The sequence below is a fragment of the Oryx dammah genome, unplaced genomic scaffold, assembly GCF_014754425.2.
Source record: "Oryx dammah isolate SB20612 unplaced genomic scaffold, SCBI_Odam_1.1 HiC_scaffold_16, whole genome shotgun sequence".
Taxonomy (NCBI): domain Eukaryota; kingdom Metazoa; phylum Chordata; class Mammalia; order Artiodactyla; family Bovidae; genus Oryx; species Oryx dammah.
In genome coordinates this window covers 48,538,090-48,558,273 of record NW_024070200.1, presented here as the reverse complement: position 1 = coordinate 48,558,273, position 20,184 = coordinate 48,538,090, and the positions used below count along the sequence as shown (strand labels likewise).

General features: G+C 53.9%; 1 protein-coding gene across 1 annotated transcript; it reads right to left on the bottom strand.

Annotated features, from left to right (window-relative positions):
- Positions 1–2,663: 2,663 nt before the first annotated feature.
- MFGE8 (milk fat globule EGF and factor V/VIII domain containing) lies at positions 2,664–17,885 on the bottom strand. Its single transcript, XM_040257580.1, has 9 exons — positions 17,736–17,885; positions 14,499–14,630; positions 13,988–14,116; positions 11,655–11,836; positions 10,930–11,085; positions 9,877–10,021; positions 4,758–4,942; positions 3,565–3,720; positions 2,664–3,442 (listed from the first exon to the last, which is right to left on the bottom strand). The coding sequence occupies exons 1-9, from the start codon at positions 17,806–17,808 to the stop codon at positions 3,305–3,307; spliced, it is 1,296 nt and encodes a 431-aa protein (XP_040113514.1). The 5' UTR covers positions 17,809–17,885; the 3' UTR covers positions 2,664–3,304.
- Between the last annotated feature and the right edge of the window lie 2,299 nt (positions 17,886–20,184).

Here is a 20,184-nt window from a genome sequence, read left to right as displayed (position 1 = left end):
TGCCAGCCTGATGGGCAAAAGGGCACCAGTGCAGTTTCCTCCCCAAAGGAGAGCTGTCAGAAGACGGTGCAGAACGGAGGGGACTGGGGAGGGAGTAGGATGTAAGTTACAATCAGGAAACCCTTGCAAACTCTGGTGACGATCCAAGTTTCCAAGGCCCCTGATGAGCCCGGCTTTGCATCGGTGCTTCTGTACATTCTCTCCATCCAACCCAAGGCCATGGAGTTGGTCCTCTTATGTCTGCTTTACAGGTGGGAAATGAGGCTCAGAGGGATTTAAGTAAATTGCCCAAGATCACTCAGAGCCAGGATTTGAACCCAGAGTCTCCAACTTGGAGGCTTCCCTGGTAGTTTAGATGGTAAAGAATCTGCCTGCAATGCAGGTGACCCAAGTTTGAGCCCCACATCCGGAAGATCCCCTGGAGAAGGAAATGGCAACCCACTCCACTATTCTTGCCTGGGAAATCCCGTGGACAGAGGAGCCTGGTGGGCTACAGTCCATGGGGTCACAAAGAATCGGACATGACTGAACGACTAACGTTTTCACTTTTCTCCAACTTGAGGCCTTGTGCTCCTAATCACTCCACTATATTTAAACCAGGAATGAAAAGGTGTCTAGACTCCTTGGAGAGGCAAGTCAACAGGTCCCAGTGCTGACAGCCACACATGTAGGGAGAGGATGGACGGCAGGGAAGATCAGTTTTGTTACAGCAAAGCAAGTTCAATATCCTGGCCAGGGGCAGGGATGGCCAGCAGGTAAAATCTCAGAGGTGGCTCTCAGGACTGCAGTCAGGAATAAATAACATAATTGGTAGAGGTGATGGTGAAGGCTCTGGAAGTGGAGGGGGCTGCCCAGGAAGAGAAGTCAAGGACAGAAGGGGTCAGGAGAGAAGGAACCCTCATCTAAGGTCCCAGGAGGGGGACTTTCAGAAGGCTATGGGCCAACACATCCAAAGCTGCAAAGATGAGCGAAAGAAGGGACTGAGAGGTGGCTTAGGCAATTCCAGAGTCACCTTGGGTCTCCTGGACCAGGTGGAGGTTCGTGACTACTGCCCACCAGTTCACCTGGCCAGCCATCCAGTGAAACTGGCCAGCAGGAAATAGCCAGTGCCACAGAGGGACAAGTTGACAGACTGGAGTGAAGCTCTGTTTCCCCTTCTGCAAGTGGGACTCTTGGGACTTACTGCAAATGGGGCTTACTGGGGGAACGGAACCATCCCAGAGCAGAGGTGCAGGGAGAAAAGATGCTCAGTCCCCAAGAGAGGCCTGAACAAGTGTGGTGGTAGGATATGCTCCTAGGAGGGAGTCCTAAAGTCAGTAACCACCCAGAGAGACTCCAGACCCAGACGATGCAGCTCCACAGAGGAGAACTTTGAAATGGGAAGGAACCCCAGCCCCCAGGGATGGGGAACCCCACCCTCCCAGTTCATTCAGAGACCACAGTCTGCGCCTTTTATTCTGTCCCTGCCCAGCCAAGAAGCCCAGCCAAGAAGTTCTAGGGGAGGAGCCACTTCCAGACTAATTTCCCTGATGATTTTCCAACAAAACCACACCCTCCCTTTGGCAGCCACATGGCCAGATGTGCAGCCCAGACACTGCCTGAATGTGTCAAGGCACACTCCCACAGTCTGGTCAGGAAAACCCGTCTTGGGTCCCAAGACTAAGGGGTGGTCTCATATGCCCCTCTCCCAGGTAGTCAGTCCCTCCTTTATCTGCAGCCCCCCTTGCAGATCACTGGTTTGCAGTGTGCCCCCGTACAGAGGAGCCACTTCCCGATGGCTCCTCGATAAGGGTGGGGAGTGGGAGGAGGGGTACCTCCGGAGTTTCCTCCCAGCCCTGGAGTAAAACTGTCAGTGGCTTCCCAGGACCCAGTGTGCTTGGCCAGCAGCACCTCGCCCCTTTGGCAGAGCCCTGCCACCGCCCCCATCCCACACGGCACCCCACGCTGGGGCCTCCCACGGCTCTGGAAGCAGCCTAGGTTCAGTTTCTAACAGCTCTTCCAGCCCACCGTTCCAGTGGCAAAGAAAATGGAAACTGCTGAAGCGGAAAACCAGCTGCCTCCGCCTGTTTGCCTGGAGCCAGAAAGGAGCAAAGGCAGGCCTGAAGGAAGCCACTGAGCAGGCTCCCAGGGGCCCCTCACCTGGCAGCAACAAGGCCCTGGGCTGCATGGCTTTGAAGCAGGAGAACTATGGGGAAGAGCCCTGACCCCTCCTGTGGGACTCCAGCCCCTGCCCCCCAGCAGCCTCCTCCCTCTCTGCAGCCAGGTCAGGTGACACAGAATGCTGGGGCTCAGCAAGGGCTGAGGGTCGGGGGTAGCAACCAGCCCAAGTCTAAGCCCACTGAGTGAGTGAAAGTCGCTCAGTGGTGTCCAACTCTTTGTGACCTCATGGACTATACAGTCCATGGAATTCTCCAGGCCAGAATACTGCAGTGGGCAGCCTTTCCCTTCTCCAGGGGATCTTCCCAACCCAGGGATCAAATGCAGGTCTCCCGCATTGCAGGCAGATTCTTTACTAGCTGAGCCACAAGGGAAGCCCAAGAATACTGGAGTGAGTAGCCTATCTCTTCTCCAGAGGATCTTCCCAACCCAGAAATCAAACCGGGGTCTCCTGCATTGTAGGCGGAAGCCCATTTCGACGGATCAATGACGAACCACAGCGAGCGTTCAGGGGGTGATATAAATATATTTTGGAAGCTGCCTGTGTACTCTGGGGTAAAGAACCAGCACAGAGGGGCTCCCCGCCTTCTCCGTGTTCACCCGCCTCCTCCCCCGTCACTCCACAGACCCACCCCACCCCGCCTTCTACCTCTTTCTAGGCTTCAGGATGACAGTGAGTCAAGAGGCATCTGTGGGGGGTGGGAGGGGATGGAGGGGACGTCTCGGGGGCCAGGAGTGCAGCGTCGTGCCTCGGGCTGTTCTCTCCAGCCTGGGGCCTCAGGGCCTGTTTATTCCTTCAGGGCCCTGGGGGTGTGGGGTGTGGGAGCGGTGCAGGGAGGACACGGGGGCTGGATGTGGGGACCTTGAGAGGCACAGGTCACCTACGCTCTGTACTTTGCCCTTCCCTGTCCATCCCAGACCTACTCAGCTCCCACCGTGCCTAAGAAAATGGGATGGCTTGAGGACTGGCTGCCAGATACCCCTGGGAGGGGGCAAGGGAAGAGGAGGGAGGGAGAGGTGACTGGGAGGGAGACACTGCCTGCCCCAGGTCAGCTACAATCAGGAGGGCAAGGCGGAGGAGGCAGCAGGTCCACAGAAAGGAGCATCTGCCCCAGGGCCCTTCCGGTCACTGCAGCCAGGCCTACCACTAACAGCCCAGCAGCTCCACGCGCAGGGTGATACGGTTGTGCCAGGCCACGGGCTGGATGCGCACGAAGCGAGCCTGGAACGGCATCTCAAATATGTTCTTCTTGTGGGAATTATTGTCCATGTTACCAGGGAAAATCTGGAGGAAGAGGAGGTGTCAGGAGGCCCTCAGAGCCAGTCCTCCTCCCCCTCAGACCCCCAGATCTGACTCGCAGGGCACCCCTGGAGTGGGGAAGGCAGGACAGCTGGACACACACTCACCGTGCTTTTCGAGGCCCCCGGATCCTTGTACTCAGTCCAGGTCACACCATCATCACTGTAGGCCACCTTGTAGGCAGCCACATATTGAATGTGGCCAAAGTCTCGGGCACCCTGGGTGATGATGCCGGTCACTCGCTTCTGGGAGCCCAGGTCAATCTACAGGGGGGGAAAAAAAAAAAAATCAATCCCATCTTCTTTGCTTGCCCCACTTCCAGTAAGGTGGGAAAAGACACACATACACGCTGGGGCATACATTCTATTTTTGGGAAAATTACTTCATTTGGCAGAGCCTCAGTTTCCCCATCAATCAAATGGGCATAAATAATCCCACCAACTCTGTCAAGCACTTCACTGCAACAAAGGTCAGATTTCAGAGCCTGGCCCCAGGCAACCCTTGTACAATGGGAACAGGGGCAGAGAGGCCATAGTCTATAGGGGCATTAACTGCTCATGAGGCCCCTGCAGCCTGTCCAGGCCCTGACATTGGTCCTGGGGGATTCCAAAGGCAGGCAGCTTCTCATAGAACCCAGTTCCCCAGGCTAATGTGCTCCTGGGGGCCTAGAGACACCACCACCCTCCTGCCCCCCCGGTCCAACCTGGGGAGCCTGCCAGCTAACCAGGAGAAGACGGTGCTCAGTAAGATCCAGGCTACAAACCCGTCTCACTGCCAACCAGAAGGGGAGCCCCAGGCAAGTCCTCGCCCTGCCAGGACCCGGCTTCCTCAGAGATAAGAAAGGATGCTCTGGTTTTCCACGACTCTCCTGAGCTTCCCAATTGCAGTGAATCCAAGGGCTGTCGCACAGTGTGCTCTCAGCGAGTTAGACAGCATCCTCTGAGAGCAGGCACAGAAACCCCGACACGAACTTCCTCCATCCTGCCCTGCTGTCCCTGGGCTCAGCCTTACCCTGTGGCAGCCAATGGAGGTGGCCCCACATATATACACTCAGCACCTGGGGCTGAGAACCTTGACAGGAGCAGCTCTGAGCTCCTCCACCACCCCCCCACCCTTGAGTGACAGAATCAGCAGAAAGGTGGCAACACAAGAGGAAGAAAAAAGGAAGAAAAGAGCAAAGTCGAACACAAGGCTCAAAGAAACTCCCTCTTGGCAAGCAGAAGCCAGGGTCGGTCCAGGGTCATAGATCCCACAGCCCCACCCAACCCCAACCCTGCATCCCCGGAGGAGCCTGACTCACCTGCAGCCACTCAGAGGCACTGTTGGTCTGGGCGGTCCAGGCGTTGAACTTGCCCCAATTATCCAGTCGTGCGTAGTAGGGAAACCAGCTAAAGGCACTCAGGCCCCAGGTTTTGTAGTAGCTGGAGGCTGTGATCTGCTTGTTGGGGATGGTATTATCCTTCAGGCCTAAGGGTTCAGTGCATCCTGCCAACAAGGAGGCGGGGGTGCAGGGCTGTTACCCAGATCTGGAATCCACAGCCTCCCCTGGTGGGTGTGAGAGCAAGGCAGTGAAGGGAAAAGAACCCTGGCTTCTGACAAGCCTCTGGCATCCTCTTGAACACACAGAAGCTCCTTCAGGATTCCCTGGTGGCTCAGTGGTAAAGAATCTGCCTGGCAATGCAGGAGACAAAGGTTCAATCCCTGGTCCAGGAAGATCCCACATGCCATGGAGCAACGAAACCCGAGCACCAAGACTACTGAGCCCTGGAGCCGCTACTGAAGCCCATGCACTCTAGAGCCTGTGGCCCATAAGAGAAGCCGCTGCCGCGAGAAGCCCGCGCGCCACAGTTAGAGAGCAGCCCGCGGCTGCAGCAGCCAGAGAAAAGCCCATGCGGCAGTGAAGACTCCGAACAGCCAAAGAATACAGTTACGCTTAAAAACCATTAACAAAAGGACACTCTCCTTCCACCTTTTAGAGCCAGCTAACTGATCTAAATATTTTTTTGCTGACAGCCCTACCCACACCTCAGCTCAGCTCCCGCCCCACGCCCCTCCGTTGCTCTGAACAGATCACCCACCATGCTTCTCCCTCCGCACCAGGGCAGGGCCCTGATCCACCACCTCTCACCCTCCTTCAAAGCCTGACTCAGACCCCTCCTCCAAGAAGCCTGCCTTGACCACCTCACTCAGGTGGGACTCCTCTGGACTCACAGCACTTCCTGTCGTTCCTACAGTACGGCTGCAATTCATACCGCCAAGTCCTGGAGTAACTGATACTAACCACCTCACTGACTCAGTGCTGACTTCAGTCATTTAATCCACCACACAAAAACCGGAATCAACAGGATATTAGCAACCCCATTCCACAGATGAGAAAACTGAGGCTAAGAGCCATTAAGCACTGTCCCCAAGTCTCCCTGACACACACACACACACACACACACACAGCTAATCCCCATGCCACACTGTGACACTGTCTCCACCACTCCTGCACCCACTCAGAGCTGGGAAGGCCTGCCTGGTGATGACCCAGTGATGAATAACACTGCATTTGTGCTGTCCAGCAGGTGGAAGCTTAGAAGTCAGAATTCCTGAGGCTCGGGAACGACCATGTCTCCCTGCCCCACAGCCCCTCCCAAAGGGTTTACACATTCACTACTCTGCTGCTGTCTGACATGCCTGGGAAGGTTGCCTGAGAAGCTGGCCATGGGTTCACTCGGGCCTGCTCCAAACATTCAGGAATGTGCTGGGCTGTTTTGTACTCTCATCTGCACCTGCAGGAGGCCAGAACAGCTGGGGATGGGCAGGAGACAAACTCCCATGAGGGGACTTCCCTGGTGGTCCAGTGGCTAAGACTCCACACTCCCAATGCCAGGAGGCCCAGGTTCGATCCTTGGCCAGGGAACTAGATCCTGTAATGCCAAAACTAAGAGTTCACACGCTGCAACTGAGACCTGGTGTAGCCAAATAAATAAATATCTTTAAAGAAAAACTCCCAAGAGAATAATGGGTATGTCTCACACATGTCAGAATCTTCACTGCACAACTGGCTGTCCCTTTGCAGAATCCGGGGTAAGACTTGCAAATCCATAGTGCTGTCTGGGAGCAGACGATAGCACACAGTGCTTTACATCACCGTCTCCCCAGATGCTGGTAACCTTGCCAGTAAAGACATTTGCCTTCAGACGGTGCCAATGCTGAGCAATCATACCATCTCTTTGTAATGGTGGTGCGTCAGGTAACCTCCAGCCTCTCCCATAAAGACAGGCTGATGGGCTGGGAGCTGGCTCATCCCAAAGCTCCAGACCTGGAAGGCCACGGGGCTGGCACAAACCTGGAGCGCTCTAGAGAGGAGCCAAGGCATCATTTGATCACAGTGCACCCTTCTGCAGCCCATTTGCTTCCAGCACTACATTTCCCCATCATTATGGGCCCCCTCCCCAGAAGTCAGACAGCCTTCCAGGTAAAAGAGAACTGGACAGGGCACCAAGCAGAACTCTCAGCTCCACCACTCCCTGTGTGACCCTGGGGAAGTCTCCTCCCCACTCTGGTCCTCAGACTCCTCACCTAGGTACCAGAGCAGTGTTTCTCATAGATCAGTGGAAGTGAAATGAAGTGTTCGGTCGGTCTGACTTTTTGTGACCCCATGGACTATAGCCCACCAATTTCCTCTGTCCATGGGATTCTCCAGGCAAGAATATTGGAGTGAGCTGCATTCCCTTCTCGAGGGGATCTTCCCAATCCAGGGATTGAACCCAGGTCTCCTGCATTGCAGGCAGATTCTTCACCATCTGAACCAGAATACTGATGGTTTTTAGATCACTGGTGCGTACGTGAGAGCTAAGTCACTTCAGTCATGTCTGACTCTGTGCGACCCCATGGACTGTAGTCCCTCCAGGCTCCTCTGTCCATGGGATTCTCCAGGCAAGAATACTGGGTGGGTTGCCATGTCCTCCTCCAGGAGATCTTCCCAACCCAGGGATCGAACCCTTGTCTCATGTCTCCTGCACTGACAGGTGGGTTCTTTACCACTAGTGCCACCTAGGAAGCCCTTAGATCACTAGGGGACCCTGTTGATATACGGATTCTGTCTCAGCAGGTCTAGGCTGGGCCTGGAAGTTTACAAGCTTCCGAGTGATGCTCATTCTGCCGGGCCATGGCGCTCACTTGGAGTGGAAGACACCCATCCACCGAATCCACTGGCTCCGCCACCCTGACCCAAGCCACCTTATCTTCTACACATCTCCCCCTCACTCACAATGCCCCTCCGCCTCCATTCTCCCTACACACCCTGAGGGATCCCTTCTAGACCCAACTCTAACCACAGCCTATCAGCACCCCCACAACAATGGTTGCCTCTTGTTCTCAGTACAAAGGCCTGAATCCTTAAAATGGTCCACACGGTCCCTGCCTGATCATCTCTGCCCATCACCCACGAAGCTATCCTTCATTTTCTAGGTTCCAGCTCCACTGGCCTCCCTTCTACCTTTCAACGTGTCCCAGGGGCTTTGCACTCACCAATTCCTCACCTGGGATGCCCTTTCCAAGTTCTTCTCATGGCCTGATCTGCATTATTCAAGCTTCTACTCAAAGGCCATCCCCACAGGGCAGTCCCCATGCCATTCCCTCTCTTCACCCAAAGTCACCATCATCATATCTCCTGCTAATTTTTCCTTTATTATTCTTACTGCTATCTGACCCTTCTTTTATATTTGCTTCTTATCTCACATCAGACTCTCATTAGAACCCAACAGCCTTACTCCCTAGAGCCAGACACTCAGAAGGAGCTTAATAAATACCTTAATAAATATCTACTGAGTTAAATAACTAATCAATTCACCAAAGAAACTGTGCCTGCTGGTAAAGAGGGATCTGGTGCAGGGCATGCCCAGAAATGCCCAGATCAAGTTCCACGCACGTGCACATACGTATACACAGACACACCAATACTCTCTCCAACCGACCCAAATGCCTACAAGGGAAAGGAGACTGGTCCAGTCCTTAAGGAAAACAAACAAGTCAGCTTCACCTCTCCCCTTGCCAAACACACCCTCCCTCTCTTGGCCTTAGAAGGAGCCAGCTGTGACATGAGAGGCTCAGTCAGCAACTTTAAACAGGCAAGGGCTTCAGACTATGACAGCAAGTAGTGAGGGATGCCAGGGAGAGAAGCCCAGGATGTGGGTTCCCAGACCTGTTTCTGTCCTTTATCAACTGTTTAAATTTTCTTTCAGCAAAAGCGATAGTCTTTAACTCCCCAAAACAATTAGATTCAAAAGGCAGTGACCCTGGGAGCAAATTAACTGACTTTACTTCATGCTTTAAAAAAAGAATAACCCCAGACAGGCACTGAACTCAACTCTGAGTGGTTTTGGGTGGTAACTGAAACGTGATAACAGAGGATACACAGAGGAGAAGGAGGCACAAAGGGTAGGCCCTGGGTTAAGAAAGGCAGAGAGCCATCTCTGCTCTGCAAGCTCTGCCGGCAGCCAGCAGGTGGCACTGTGGCTGCAAAGAGAGAAAACTATCCGGCCCTCAGGGAGAAAGCAAGGCTGGACTGAGCTGGGCAGACAATGCCCTCAGCCAATCCCTGTACCCTGATCTCTCCGGAAAGAGACAAGAAGCACATCTTCAGCCTTATGACTCTCCATGTCCCGAAATGTTTCCCCTGAATGCAGATTATAGATTCGGGAGGGAGAAACAGTGGATGAGTGTGTGTCAAAGCCCAGGGATTCAGACCAAGTTTTAATACCTACCAGCTGTGTGCCCTTGATAAACAATTTATCTGGGCCTCACTTTCCTCCTTCACTCATTCACTCATTAATCAGTATTTATTGAACACCTATGATCAGTGCACTGGGAATGCAGCAGTGAACAAAACAAACACAAACTCCCTGCCCTCATAGAACTGACATCTGCAAAACAGAACTAACGCTACATGTTCTAGAAGCTCAAGGAACCAATCAGAGTACCTGAAAATATTTTGCAAACTGAAGTGGTATCTTTTTTCCTCTTTGTTGTCATTTGCTATTTAATCGCTAAGTCATGTCTGACTCTTTGCAACCCCATGGACCATCGCCCACCAGACTTCTCTATCCACAGGATTTCCCAGGTAAGAATACTGGAGTAGGTTGCCATTTCCTCCTGCAGGGGATCTTCCTACCCAGGGGTCGAACCCGGCTCTACCTGCATTGCAGGCGGATTCTTTATCACTGAGCCGCAGGAGAAGTCCTTTTTTCCTCTTACCAGCCAGCTTCTAGAACATGTAGCAACTGGGCAGGACTGCTTAAGGCCTGGTGATCCTTCTGTGTGAGCCCAGGTTCCTGGGCTTTGCTACGTGCCTACCCAACTCCTCACCCTGGCTGAGAAAAGAGGGGACAGGAACAGCCATCTCCAAGGACGGCACAGCCACTGGCACTCACCATCCAACTCACAGCCAAGGAGCTCAAAGCGGAGGGTGCAACCCCGGTGGCAGATGATGGGCACCAGTCTCACATATTGCGCCTCCAAGGGGCTATCAAACAGGTTGATCTTCAGGCCGCTGTTGTTCATATTACCCACAAATATCTAGGAGGGAAGAGGCAGATTGGAGGAGTGGGTCAGTGCAGGCAGTCCCGCTTCCTAGGGTGGTCTCTCCCCAGCTTCCACTTTGGGCCTGGAGACAGAGGTGTGCGTAGCAGAGCTGGCAGGAGCTCCCCATTCCTCCAGACAGCCCACAGGCCCTCAACAGATTCCCCTTTTCATACCTTCTTTGGTCACCACGGGGCATAGGTGTAAATCCTCATCTTTCACTCAGGACCACCTATGATCTACAGGGTGCCTCTGTGCAAATTAGGAAAAGGTACTCCTTTCTCAAAAGACTTTGTAACAACGATTTTCTCACAGACAGAAGTACACATGAAGTCCACATGGTGAATGATGTTAAGTAGTAGCCCTTGAGCAGTGCACAGCCCGTACAACTGTACATGGTGTCCCTGAAGGCTGTAAGTGCATCCCATCTCCACTACTACAGCCACCCTCAACAAGTCATTGAAACTTCTTGAGTCTCACTATTCTTATCTAAGACTTCCTTGGTGGCTCAGTGGTAAAGAATCCACCTGCCAAAGCAGGAGACGTGGGTTTGGTCCCTGAGTTGGGAAGATCCCTTGGAGAAGGAAATGGCTACCCACTCCAGTATTCTGGTCTGGGAAATCCATAAACAGAGGAGCCCAGCAGGCTACAGTCCGTGGGGCCACAAGAGTCAGACACGACTGAGCAACTAAAAACAATTCTTATCTGTAATATGGGCCTGTGGTAAATCACAGAGCAGAGACACAATCTGGGCTTCCCAATTTCTGCGAGCCAAGATACACCTGAACACCCACCTTATGGTTCATCATCCCAGGTACCCTCACCTCCTTGGGAGCCCTCAAACAGCACTGACCCCCAGGGGTTGCTGACCACAGCCCTTCTTCAGGGTTCCCAACAAACCTCACCTTATCTCCTAACCGCCCTGCAACCTGGATGAACTGGAATTGGCGCCCGTTGTTGCTGTAGGCCACTTTAAAAGTCTTCAGGTACTCAGCACTCCCTGCGCGGCTGGCCCCCTGGGTCACCACGCCTGTCACCCACATCTTCCGCAGCAGGTTCACCTGGACCAGGGCAGGCAGGACAGAACCCCTATCTCCTGGGTTCTTCCTACCCCTATCACTCCCCCAATCAGGACAAAGAAGCAGGGGCTTTCTCATCTGGCCCTCTCCAGGCTCTGGACCCAGTGCTCAGGACACAGGGACAAGATTCCAGGGACGTCCCTGGTGGTCCAGGGGTTAAGAATCTGCCTTCCAGTGCAGGGGGGGTGTGGGCTCCATCCCTGCTCTGGTCGGAGAACTAGATCCCACATGCCTAACAGCCAAAAAAACTAAAACATAAAACAAAAGCAATATTGTAACAAATTCAATAAAGGCTTTTTTAAAAAAAGGACAAGCTTCTAGAGGCTGCAAACAGTGCAAACCCCCCTCTAACAGCCTCCTATTCACTCCCTTCATCCCACCCACCCACTCCAGCTCCCAGAGTAGCCCTCCACTTAAAGATACTTCACCCGTGGGAACCAGCTCCCTTGCTACCTGGACCCCTGTTCTAAACCTTCCCATGGCGTCCCCCCCAACATAGGCACCCACATTCTCCCATCATATCACCCACCCCCGGGCCACCCCTTCCATACCTGGATCCAGGGGTTTTTGTCATAGTTGCTGGCTGTCCACGCGTTGACGATGCCCGTCTGATACAGGCGGGCCAGCTCCGGGGCCCAGCGCTGCAAACCCATGAAGCCCAAGTGCATGGACGAGGCAGAGATCTGGGAGTCGGCAATGGCGCCCGTCTGCATGCCCAGCGGCGAGGTGCAGCCTGAGGGGGGAAGGGCAGTCAGAGGGCCACCCACACAGGTGGTGCCCAGAAGACACGAGAACAAGACAGTTGTGGCCTCTGCCAAGGACCCAGAGGACCCAGAGCAGAGACCGTGAAGGGACGATGAGGGCCGAGGAGGAGGTGAAGAAACAAAGTGCACAGGGAGGAACAGAGGGGCTGGGCAGAGTTGGGAAGGGGTTTGGGACATTGGGCTGCTAGAAGGTTCCAGGCGAGGCCCACAGGTCACGACTGGCCGCTGGAGTCCCCCACCAGGCTGCAGGAGGTGGTCTCTTTTTTACAGGACATCAAGCAGCAATTATTCTAACACAGGGGGTGGGCTAGTGAGCAGATACCAGTATGACCTCCTGTCTTCCTCCATGTCCCGCCCCATCCAACCCAGTCCCCTGGTCCCCCAAGAGGACGGCTTTGGAAGAAGGGCCCCTCAGATGGCAGCAAACAGTCCTTACACTGCACATAAAGCACATGTGCCTGGACTTTTCTAGAATCTCACTGGCAGGAGTTTTCTGAATGGAATGTGAGAGCCATTGTTTTCTCTGGTACCCTTTGTGCCTTCTCACTACTTGTCCTGACCAGCCCCCGCCCCCGCCGGCCAAGGCCCATCACCTTCACCAGCAACATGGTCTTTGGGGGCCAAGCCTGCAAGCCTGGACCTCGGGTCCCAAACAGAGAACCCAGGAGGGCTCCACTTGTATTCCAAAACCCCAGGCTCATGCCAAGCTCGGTGTATGACCCTCTCACAGGGAGAGAGAGGCACAAGTGAGGCCACACGCCCGAGATCAGAGCCGGCCACTGGCTGAACAGAGATCCAGACCCAGGTCTGCTGTCCTCAGCCCTCATGTCCACACCCAGCGGGCCCCACACATGCCTGCGGGGTCCTCAAGAGCTCCAAAGACACACAACAAGCAACAAGGAGGCATGGCAAAGGTCCCTGTCGGGGGGTTCCTCGCCCTTTGTGCTCGCGGCCACATCCAGCCTGGGACAGACCCCAAGCCGAGAAGCAGAAGGAGGCGAAATGAGTAATTCGCACTCAGGCACACCCAGGGTTACCTGGGCTCCAGCATGGTAATTAGTGGGCCCACCTGGCTCCACCCAGGGCTCCCAGCGGCCTTGGGGAACACCCGCCCCTCTCCCCCCCACAACATTCCTCTACCCAGTGTCTCAGACATGCTGGTCTTCGCCCTGGGCACAGGGCACAGGCCCTCGGGGCCTGTCTCCTCTGAGCTGAAGAGTGAGCAGACACTTACCTGGTCTCCCCCGGAGCTGGCTCCCACCCAGCTGGCCCAGCCCTTTCTCCTTCCCTTGGAAACCATCCACGGATCTGCCCAGAGCAGGACACTGCCCCCTGCCCACCCGCTCAGGGACAGACCCCCTAGACTGCAGAAATCAGGCACCACCACCCTCACCCCATCCAGCCCTGGGACTGGATTCACCCACCCGACGGCAGGTGAGGAAGAGCCCTGGTTTGAGGGAGGAATCTCAGCTAGGCCAGGAGTGAGGACGGCATAGACAGACGCCGCTGGCAAGGTTTGCTGGGCACCCACCAGGGCCAATCTGTGGCCGGGTGGATAACCAAGCGAGCCAGGCTGGTCAGCCCCTCTGCACACGCCGGGCCTCTGACCGCTTGACCGTGAGCGGACGGCCCAGTCTGCCCAGACCTCTCCCTCCTCTGAGCTCTGCGAGGAGGCCAGAGGTCACACTTGGGCCAGCACTGTCAGACCTTGAGGATCAAACCTTATTAACTGACTCCCTGGGCCCCAAAAGATTAAAAATGTGTTGGTTTTCCCTTCTCAGTAGAAAAATCCCAGGACTTAACTCTAAGGCTGTATGTCTCGTTCATAGTGACAGAAAATAACACTCCCATGACCTCTGGGGTCACCACCACCCCTCACTCCCCTGCAGGGACACCAGGCCTGGACAGCAGTCCCAGGAGAGAGAACCAGGCAGGAAGAAGCCTGGGGAAAGACAACAGAGTCCCTCCCTGCCTCCCCAATCCACAGTAACTGAGTTCTGCCCCACTCCGAATCCTCCCAAAGCAGATCCTGACACAGGAGGAATGCTGGCATGTGGCCTGAGATGCCAGGCCTGTGGTACAGGGTCTGCTCCTTGGAGCAGGCACCGCTGGATACTCACTGCTCTCACAGTGGGTGCCCACGTATCCAAGAGGGCACTTGCAGATGTAATGGGTGAAGACATCCCCTCGGAGGGAGTCGATTACCTGGCACTCAGCATCATTGTGGCAGGGGTTTGGGAAACAGGGACCTGAGGAGGAAGCAGGTGAGATGGGCAGGTGATCAAGAAGGAGCTGGAGACAGGCAACAACAAACAGGCCAAGCCCCAAAGGACCCTCCACCCAAATTCGGCCTGCTGCCTGCCAGTGCCCACCAGCTCCTCCCTCCCCCCTCTCAATCTGCCCGATGGGGCCTGGGCCAACCTGGAGCCAAAAAGGGTCACGTGGAGGTGAGTCAGCCCAAGTGAAGGAAGCACCCAGCTTTCCAAGTGGCCTGGAAGCTTCCAGGAAAAGGCCAGCGGACAATGGGAAGGATGCTGGGGACCACTGCCCACAGTGGGACAAGCTAGGCCAACAGCCAGGGCTGCAGCTGGGAGCTGGTGGGGAGCAGCAGGCATGGCCCAGGACAGGTACCATGCTCCTCCGTCTCGTTGCACAGGAGGCCCATGAAGCCTTCAGGGCAGAGGCAGTAGAAGGGGGGCATTTTGTCCTCGTTGAACAAGCAGGTCCCACCATGCAGGCACTGGCTGGAGTCACAGAAGTCACCTGCAATGACAGTTCTGGGTTAGGAACAAGTCATTCATTGAGTAAATATTGGGGGGGTGGGGGGGGGTACGGTGGTCAACTACCAGGTATATATTCTGGGCCCCTAAGACAGATGCAGTCTGGGTCTCAAGAAGCCAAAAGAGGGACATCCCTCATGGTCCATTGGCTGAGACTCCGAACTCCCAATGCAGGGGGCCTAGGTTCAATCCCTGGTCAGGCAACTAGATCCCACATGCCTCAACTAAGAGTTTGCATGCTGCAGTTAAGATCGAAGCTCCCACATGCCACAACTAAGACTGCTGCTAAGTCGCTTCAGTCATGTCCGACCGTCTTTGCAACCCCATAGACGGCAGCCCACCAGGGTCCACCGTCCCTGGGATTCTCCAGGCAAGAACACTGGAGTGGGTTGCCATTTCCTTCAACTAAGACTGAGTACAGCCAAATGAGCAAATACCTATTGAAAAAAAAAAAGAAGAAGTCAGAGGAAAGAGGTGGTGACCTACAAGTCACCTGGTAATGAGGCACCATGAGCTCTGAAGGAGCCTGAGTGAGGGGCCAAGGGAGGACGATTTCTGCCAGAAAGCTGGAAGGTTCAGAGGTGGGGACATGTGAGCTGGCTAGAAGTCACAGTGGGAAGGTGCCAGGCTGGGGAATGAGGAAAGAACTTTCCAAAAAGAAGCAGAAGCCCAGAACACATGGTATACTGCAGATCAGGAAGAAAGACATCACTGAAAAGGGAGGTTGAGGCGGGGGGGACCTTGCAAAGGACAAGTGGAGACTCTTCATCCTGCAGAACAAGGGCTCTTAACCCTCCTTCAGCATCCCCACCACTGGCCACCAGGAAAACTCAGAGGTTCGCAAGCATGAGGTGGGAGTGGGGAAGCCATTTCCTAGCTGGTGAGGGAGAATGTCAAGAAACAGCCACCTGCTGAGACATGGATGGGCTGCCAGGGTGGAGAAGTGGCTCAGAAGTACACAAAGATCCCTCTGGCTCTGCATGGAAATGTGACTGAGCAGGTGAGAGAGGAGACCAGGAAAGCATGAAGGATGCTGCCACAGGCCTCCTGGTAAAAGACGAAGTCAGGCTGAGAGGTAAGGAGGAAGGTGGATTTGAGAAACAATGGACAACAGCGAGAGGTGGGAAGAGGGCTGGAGAGGACTTCACAGCTTCTATCTGGGGGCCCAGGTGACAAGTGTTAGCCTGTCCCCAGTGCTTTGACTCAGGTGGACTTCAGCCCATTAGGTCAGCCAGACCTTCAGAACATCTTCTAGTTGATCTTTGCATCCCAGAAGGGCTGCCCCAGACCTCACACCCCTACGCATTACTCGGGGTGAGACATGAAAAACCTTTTTTCCTCCCTGCAGAGTCATGCCATCCCAGGCTGGAGGGCCCCTCTGAAATCCCAAAGCCCTGGAGAGCTGGGCGGGGGCTCCAGGGAAGGGAACACCGTTAATGAGCAGTAGGGGCCTCAGGAGCTTAAGGCGGCTCCCAATGAGCCATTAGTCATTGGCTTTAAATAGCAGGTTAATCCCCTCCCTGACCTAACAGGCAGCGGGCAGAGACTTGAGAATGGCCAGGGCTTTGGGCTCCTCCTGGCAAAATCCGACTCCCCTCTGTCCCCCTCCCAAGGGCCCTCATCCTGCAGAGCTTCAGGGCAAAGCAGGGGAGAGGGGAAAGAGAAAGGGAAAGGTGTCCCCTACCTGGCAGGCGCCTGACCCACTCACACACGCATGCAGCTGTGGGGCTTCCCCCTTCCCGCTTAAGCTGGGTCTCCGAAACCACCTGTGGGATTTCAGGGTCCTGCCTTCTCTGGGAGATCTCCCCAGGGACATTTTGCCAGGGCTCAGGCTGTGGGGCCAGGGGAGGCGAGGCAAGGGACGTTTAAGACCCAGCCATCTCTGTGTCTCTAAGAGACTTCAAGTGGCTTCCACTCCAGTTGGGGGGGGTGGGGGTAGGGGAGGTGGTCAGATTGGCACCGGATGGCAGAGCCGGGCTCAGCCACGACCCTCCCACCCCAACGAATTTGATCAATCCTATTTCTAGGAAGAAAGGATGGAGGTGGTGCCTGAAGAGTCTTTGCCATATCCCGCTCACCCCATGGGCACCCTTTCCTCAGCCCGCGGTGTAGGGCATCGCCCATCCCCATCACCAGCCTGCTGGAGGCCCAGCTCTCAGCAGGATGCGTCCTAGACAGAGGAGGAGGGCCAAGAAAGATAAAGCGGCAGGCCAAGGCCATAGGGAGAGAGGGGAGTCAGGAGCCGCCATCTCCGGTCGAGCCCTTTTCCGAATTCCTCCCTAAGCTCCTCACCCCATCCTGGGTTCCCCCCACCCCGAAACCAGCCCCAAGCCTATCCACTCCTCTGGCTCCCTAGCCAGTCCCTCGCTTATCTGACCAAATACCTATTTTTAAACGGAGGATAAAATCCCAATGAACAAACCAGACGCCGGCATGGCCTGGGAGGGAGTTTTCAGGTAAAGTTGGCTGGAAAAGATTTATCAATACAAGAGTCCTAGAAACTTCCTGGTGGAAAGAGCGCAAGAGCACTGTTAGTCGCTCACTCGTGTCCGACTCTTTGCGACCCCATGGACTGTAACCCGCCAGGATCCTCTGTCCATGGGATTCTCCGGGCAAGAGTACTGGACTGGATTGCCATTTCCTCTTCCAGGGGATCTTCCCTACCCAGAGATTGAACCTGGGTCTCCCGCATTGCGGACAGATCTTTCCCGTCTGAGCTACGAGGGACGTGGCCTCATTTTACAGATGGGAAAACAGAGGCCCGACACAGCGGATTCCTTTGTTCTGTGTAAGCCACTTTCCTGGGGGAGGCTGGGCTGTCACCCAGTGTCCCGAGCCCCCGCCCAACGCTCACGCCTCTAGCACCGACCAAACCCCCACCCTCAGCTGGAAAGGCCGAGAGCATCCCCGCCGCCCGCCCGGGAGCAGCCGGAGAGGTAGCCCCTCGGCTCAGCCCCGGGTCTTGGACCAAGTTTGTAAACAGCGGAGGCAGAGGGAGGGCGCGGAGGCAGAGGGAGGGCGCGGCGGCGAACTTCCGAGCGACGCGGAGAGGAGGGGCGAGGGCGCGAGGGCGGCGCGATCAACTCACCGGAGAAGGCGAAGAGTCCGGAGGCGCAGAAGAGCGCGCCGCAGAGCGCGGCCAGCAGACGGGGACACGGCATGGTGTGGGGACGAGGGCGCGGGACCCGGCGCTGGGGCGGTTCAGACCCTAGGGCTCGCACTGCTTCTCCTGGACGGGAATAAATCAGGCAGCGCGGCACCTCCCACCGGGCCACGTGCTCCGCCCAGGCCCGCCAGAGGCGGACTCGGGGCGGGGCTCCGCGGACTTGGGAGGGGCTGGGAGGAACCCGGAGTCAGCGGCCGCCCGGTTCAGTCCGAGCCACGCCCTGCATCCCGCAGGGTGCGAGTGACGAGGCATTGAGTTCCGAGTCGTCTGAGCAGTAAAGGGCTCAGAAGGAGTTGTCTGTTCTTTGCTTTTTGGTTTTGCTTAGGTTTTTGTTTTTGTTTTAACTTTTTAGGCTTAAGAAAAGATGCTAAACCTTATTCATTGTAAGAAAAACCCAGATTACAAGTATGGGTACCATTTGCATTAGATTGGCAAGCATCAAATTAGTAGCGCACTGTGAGTGCGAGGCTCCCGGAAACAGGCTCAAGCATGCATTGTTGGAGAGACTGTAAATTGGTTCAACTTACCCAGAGAGCTGTGTGGTAATATCTATCAGCATGACAAAGGCTGAGACCGGAAGACCTAGCAATTCCCCATAAAGGAATTCATTCTGCCGAAACTCTCACGCATAAAATGACATGTATACAAATATAGCATAGCATATCATAGCATCATCCTTTGAAATGGCCAGAGATTTAAAAAAAAAAAAAAGAAGAAGAATCAGCATATTTTTCTGTAAAGGGCCAGGCAGAAAATACTTCAGGATTTTCATGCTATAAAGTCTCTGAGGCAACTGTTCACCTCTGCCCTTCCTTGTAGCAGGAAAACACCTCAGTGTTCCAGGAAATGAAATGAACATGGTGGTTGTTTAAGGGGGCAGGAACTGAAGTGTCGGGGTCAAAACAGACTTGCTTGTCATGGTTGAATTTTTCCTAAATAATTATTTTTTTATCATGTGCAGGTATTGGTTATTTACATGGGTAAACATTTTTAATAATAATGTTCTCATCCGACTAGCCACACACACAAAAAAAAAGAGAGAGAGAGAGAGAGAGCAGCAGGGTATCTCCCCTACCAGCTATGTTGATACCTAGGTTCGGACTAGAGTCAGACTTAACTACTGGCAGGAGACCCTTCTTAAAACCACTCAGAAGGAAAAACGCTACACATACATGATCTACTCGGTAGCCACAGAAAAAGCATTTGGTAAAAATCCAGTACCCTTCATGATTTTGTTGTTGCTTAGTCACTAAGTTGTGTTGCGCTCTTTTGCAACGTATGGAATGTAGCCCTCCAGGCTTCTCTGTCCATGGAGTGGGTTGCTATTTCTCCAGGGGGTCCTCCCAACTCAGGGATCAAACCCAAGTCTCCTGCATTGGCAGGGGGATTCTTTACCACTGAGCCACTAGGGAACAATACAAAAATGGATTAATAATTAAGAAAAAAATTTCATTCACAGTAGCATCAAAAAGAATAAAATACTTGCAAATAAATTTAACAGAAGAAATAGAAGACTTGTATACTGAACGCTAACAAACATTGAAAGAAATTAAAGAAGACTTAAATAAATGGAAACATTTTTGTTCATGAGTTGGGAGACATATTGTTAAAATTTGTTAAGATAGCAATACTCTCCAAACTGACAAGTTGAACACAACTCCTATCAAAATTCCAACTGTCTTTATTTGCAGAAATTGACAAGCTGATCCTAGAATTCAGGTAGAAACAGAAGGGACCTAGAATGATCAAAGCAATCTTAGTAGGGGAAGAACAAAGTTGTAAGACTCATACTTCACAATTTTAAAACCTGCTCCAACACAACTGTAATCAAGACTGTGTGGGAACTTTTCTGGTGGTCCAGTGGCTAAGACTCCACACTCCCAACAGGGGAGGGGAGGTGGGGGCTTCTCAGGGAACTGGATCCCAAAAGCTGCAACTAAGAGCCCACATGCCTCAACTAGTATCTGGAACTGCCAAGTATATATTTTTTTAATTAAAAAAAAAAAAACAAACATGTGGTACTGGCATAAGGAAAGATACATAGATCAATGGAATAGAACTGAGAGTCCAGAAATAAAGTCATACATCTATGGTCAATTGATTTTCAACGAGTGGCAAGATAATTCAATAGAAAAAGAATAGTCTGGGAATATCCCTGGTGGTCCAGTGGTTAGGACTCAGCACTTTTACTACCATAGGCCTGGGTTTGATCCCTGGTCAGGAGACTGGAATCCCACAAGACATGTGGTACAGCTCAAAAAAAGAGTAGTCTTTTCACCAAATTGTGCTGGAACAACTGCTGCTGCTGTTGCTAAGTCGCTTCAGTCGTGTCCGACTCTATGTGACCCCATAGACAGCAGCCCATCAGGCT

Bases quoted from the DNA above. Each gene is read 5' to 3' on its own strand.
- MFGE8 (XM_040257580.1), bottom strand. From the start codon at position 17,808: ATGCCGTGTCCCCGTCTGCTGGCCGCGCTCTGCGGCGCGCTCTTCTGC. The intron at 14,117-14,498 runs GTACCTGTCCTG...CTTCCTCCTCAG, and splicing joins CAACGAGACGGAGGAGCATG to GTCCCTGTTTCCCAAACCCC. The intron at 3,721-4,757 runs GTGAGTCAGGCT...CCCCCCCTGTAG, and splicing joins GTGCCTCTGAGTGGCTGCAG to ATTGACCTGGGCTCCCAGAA.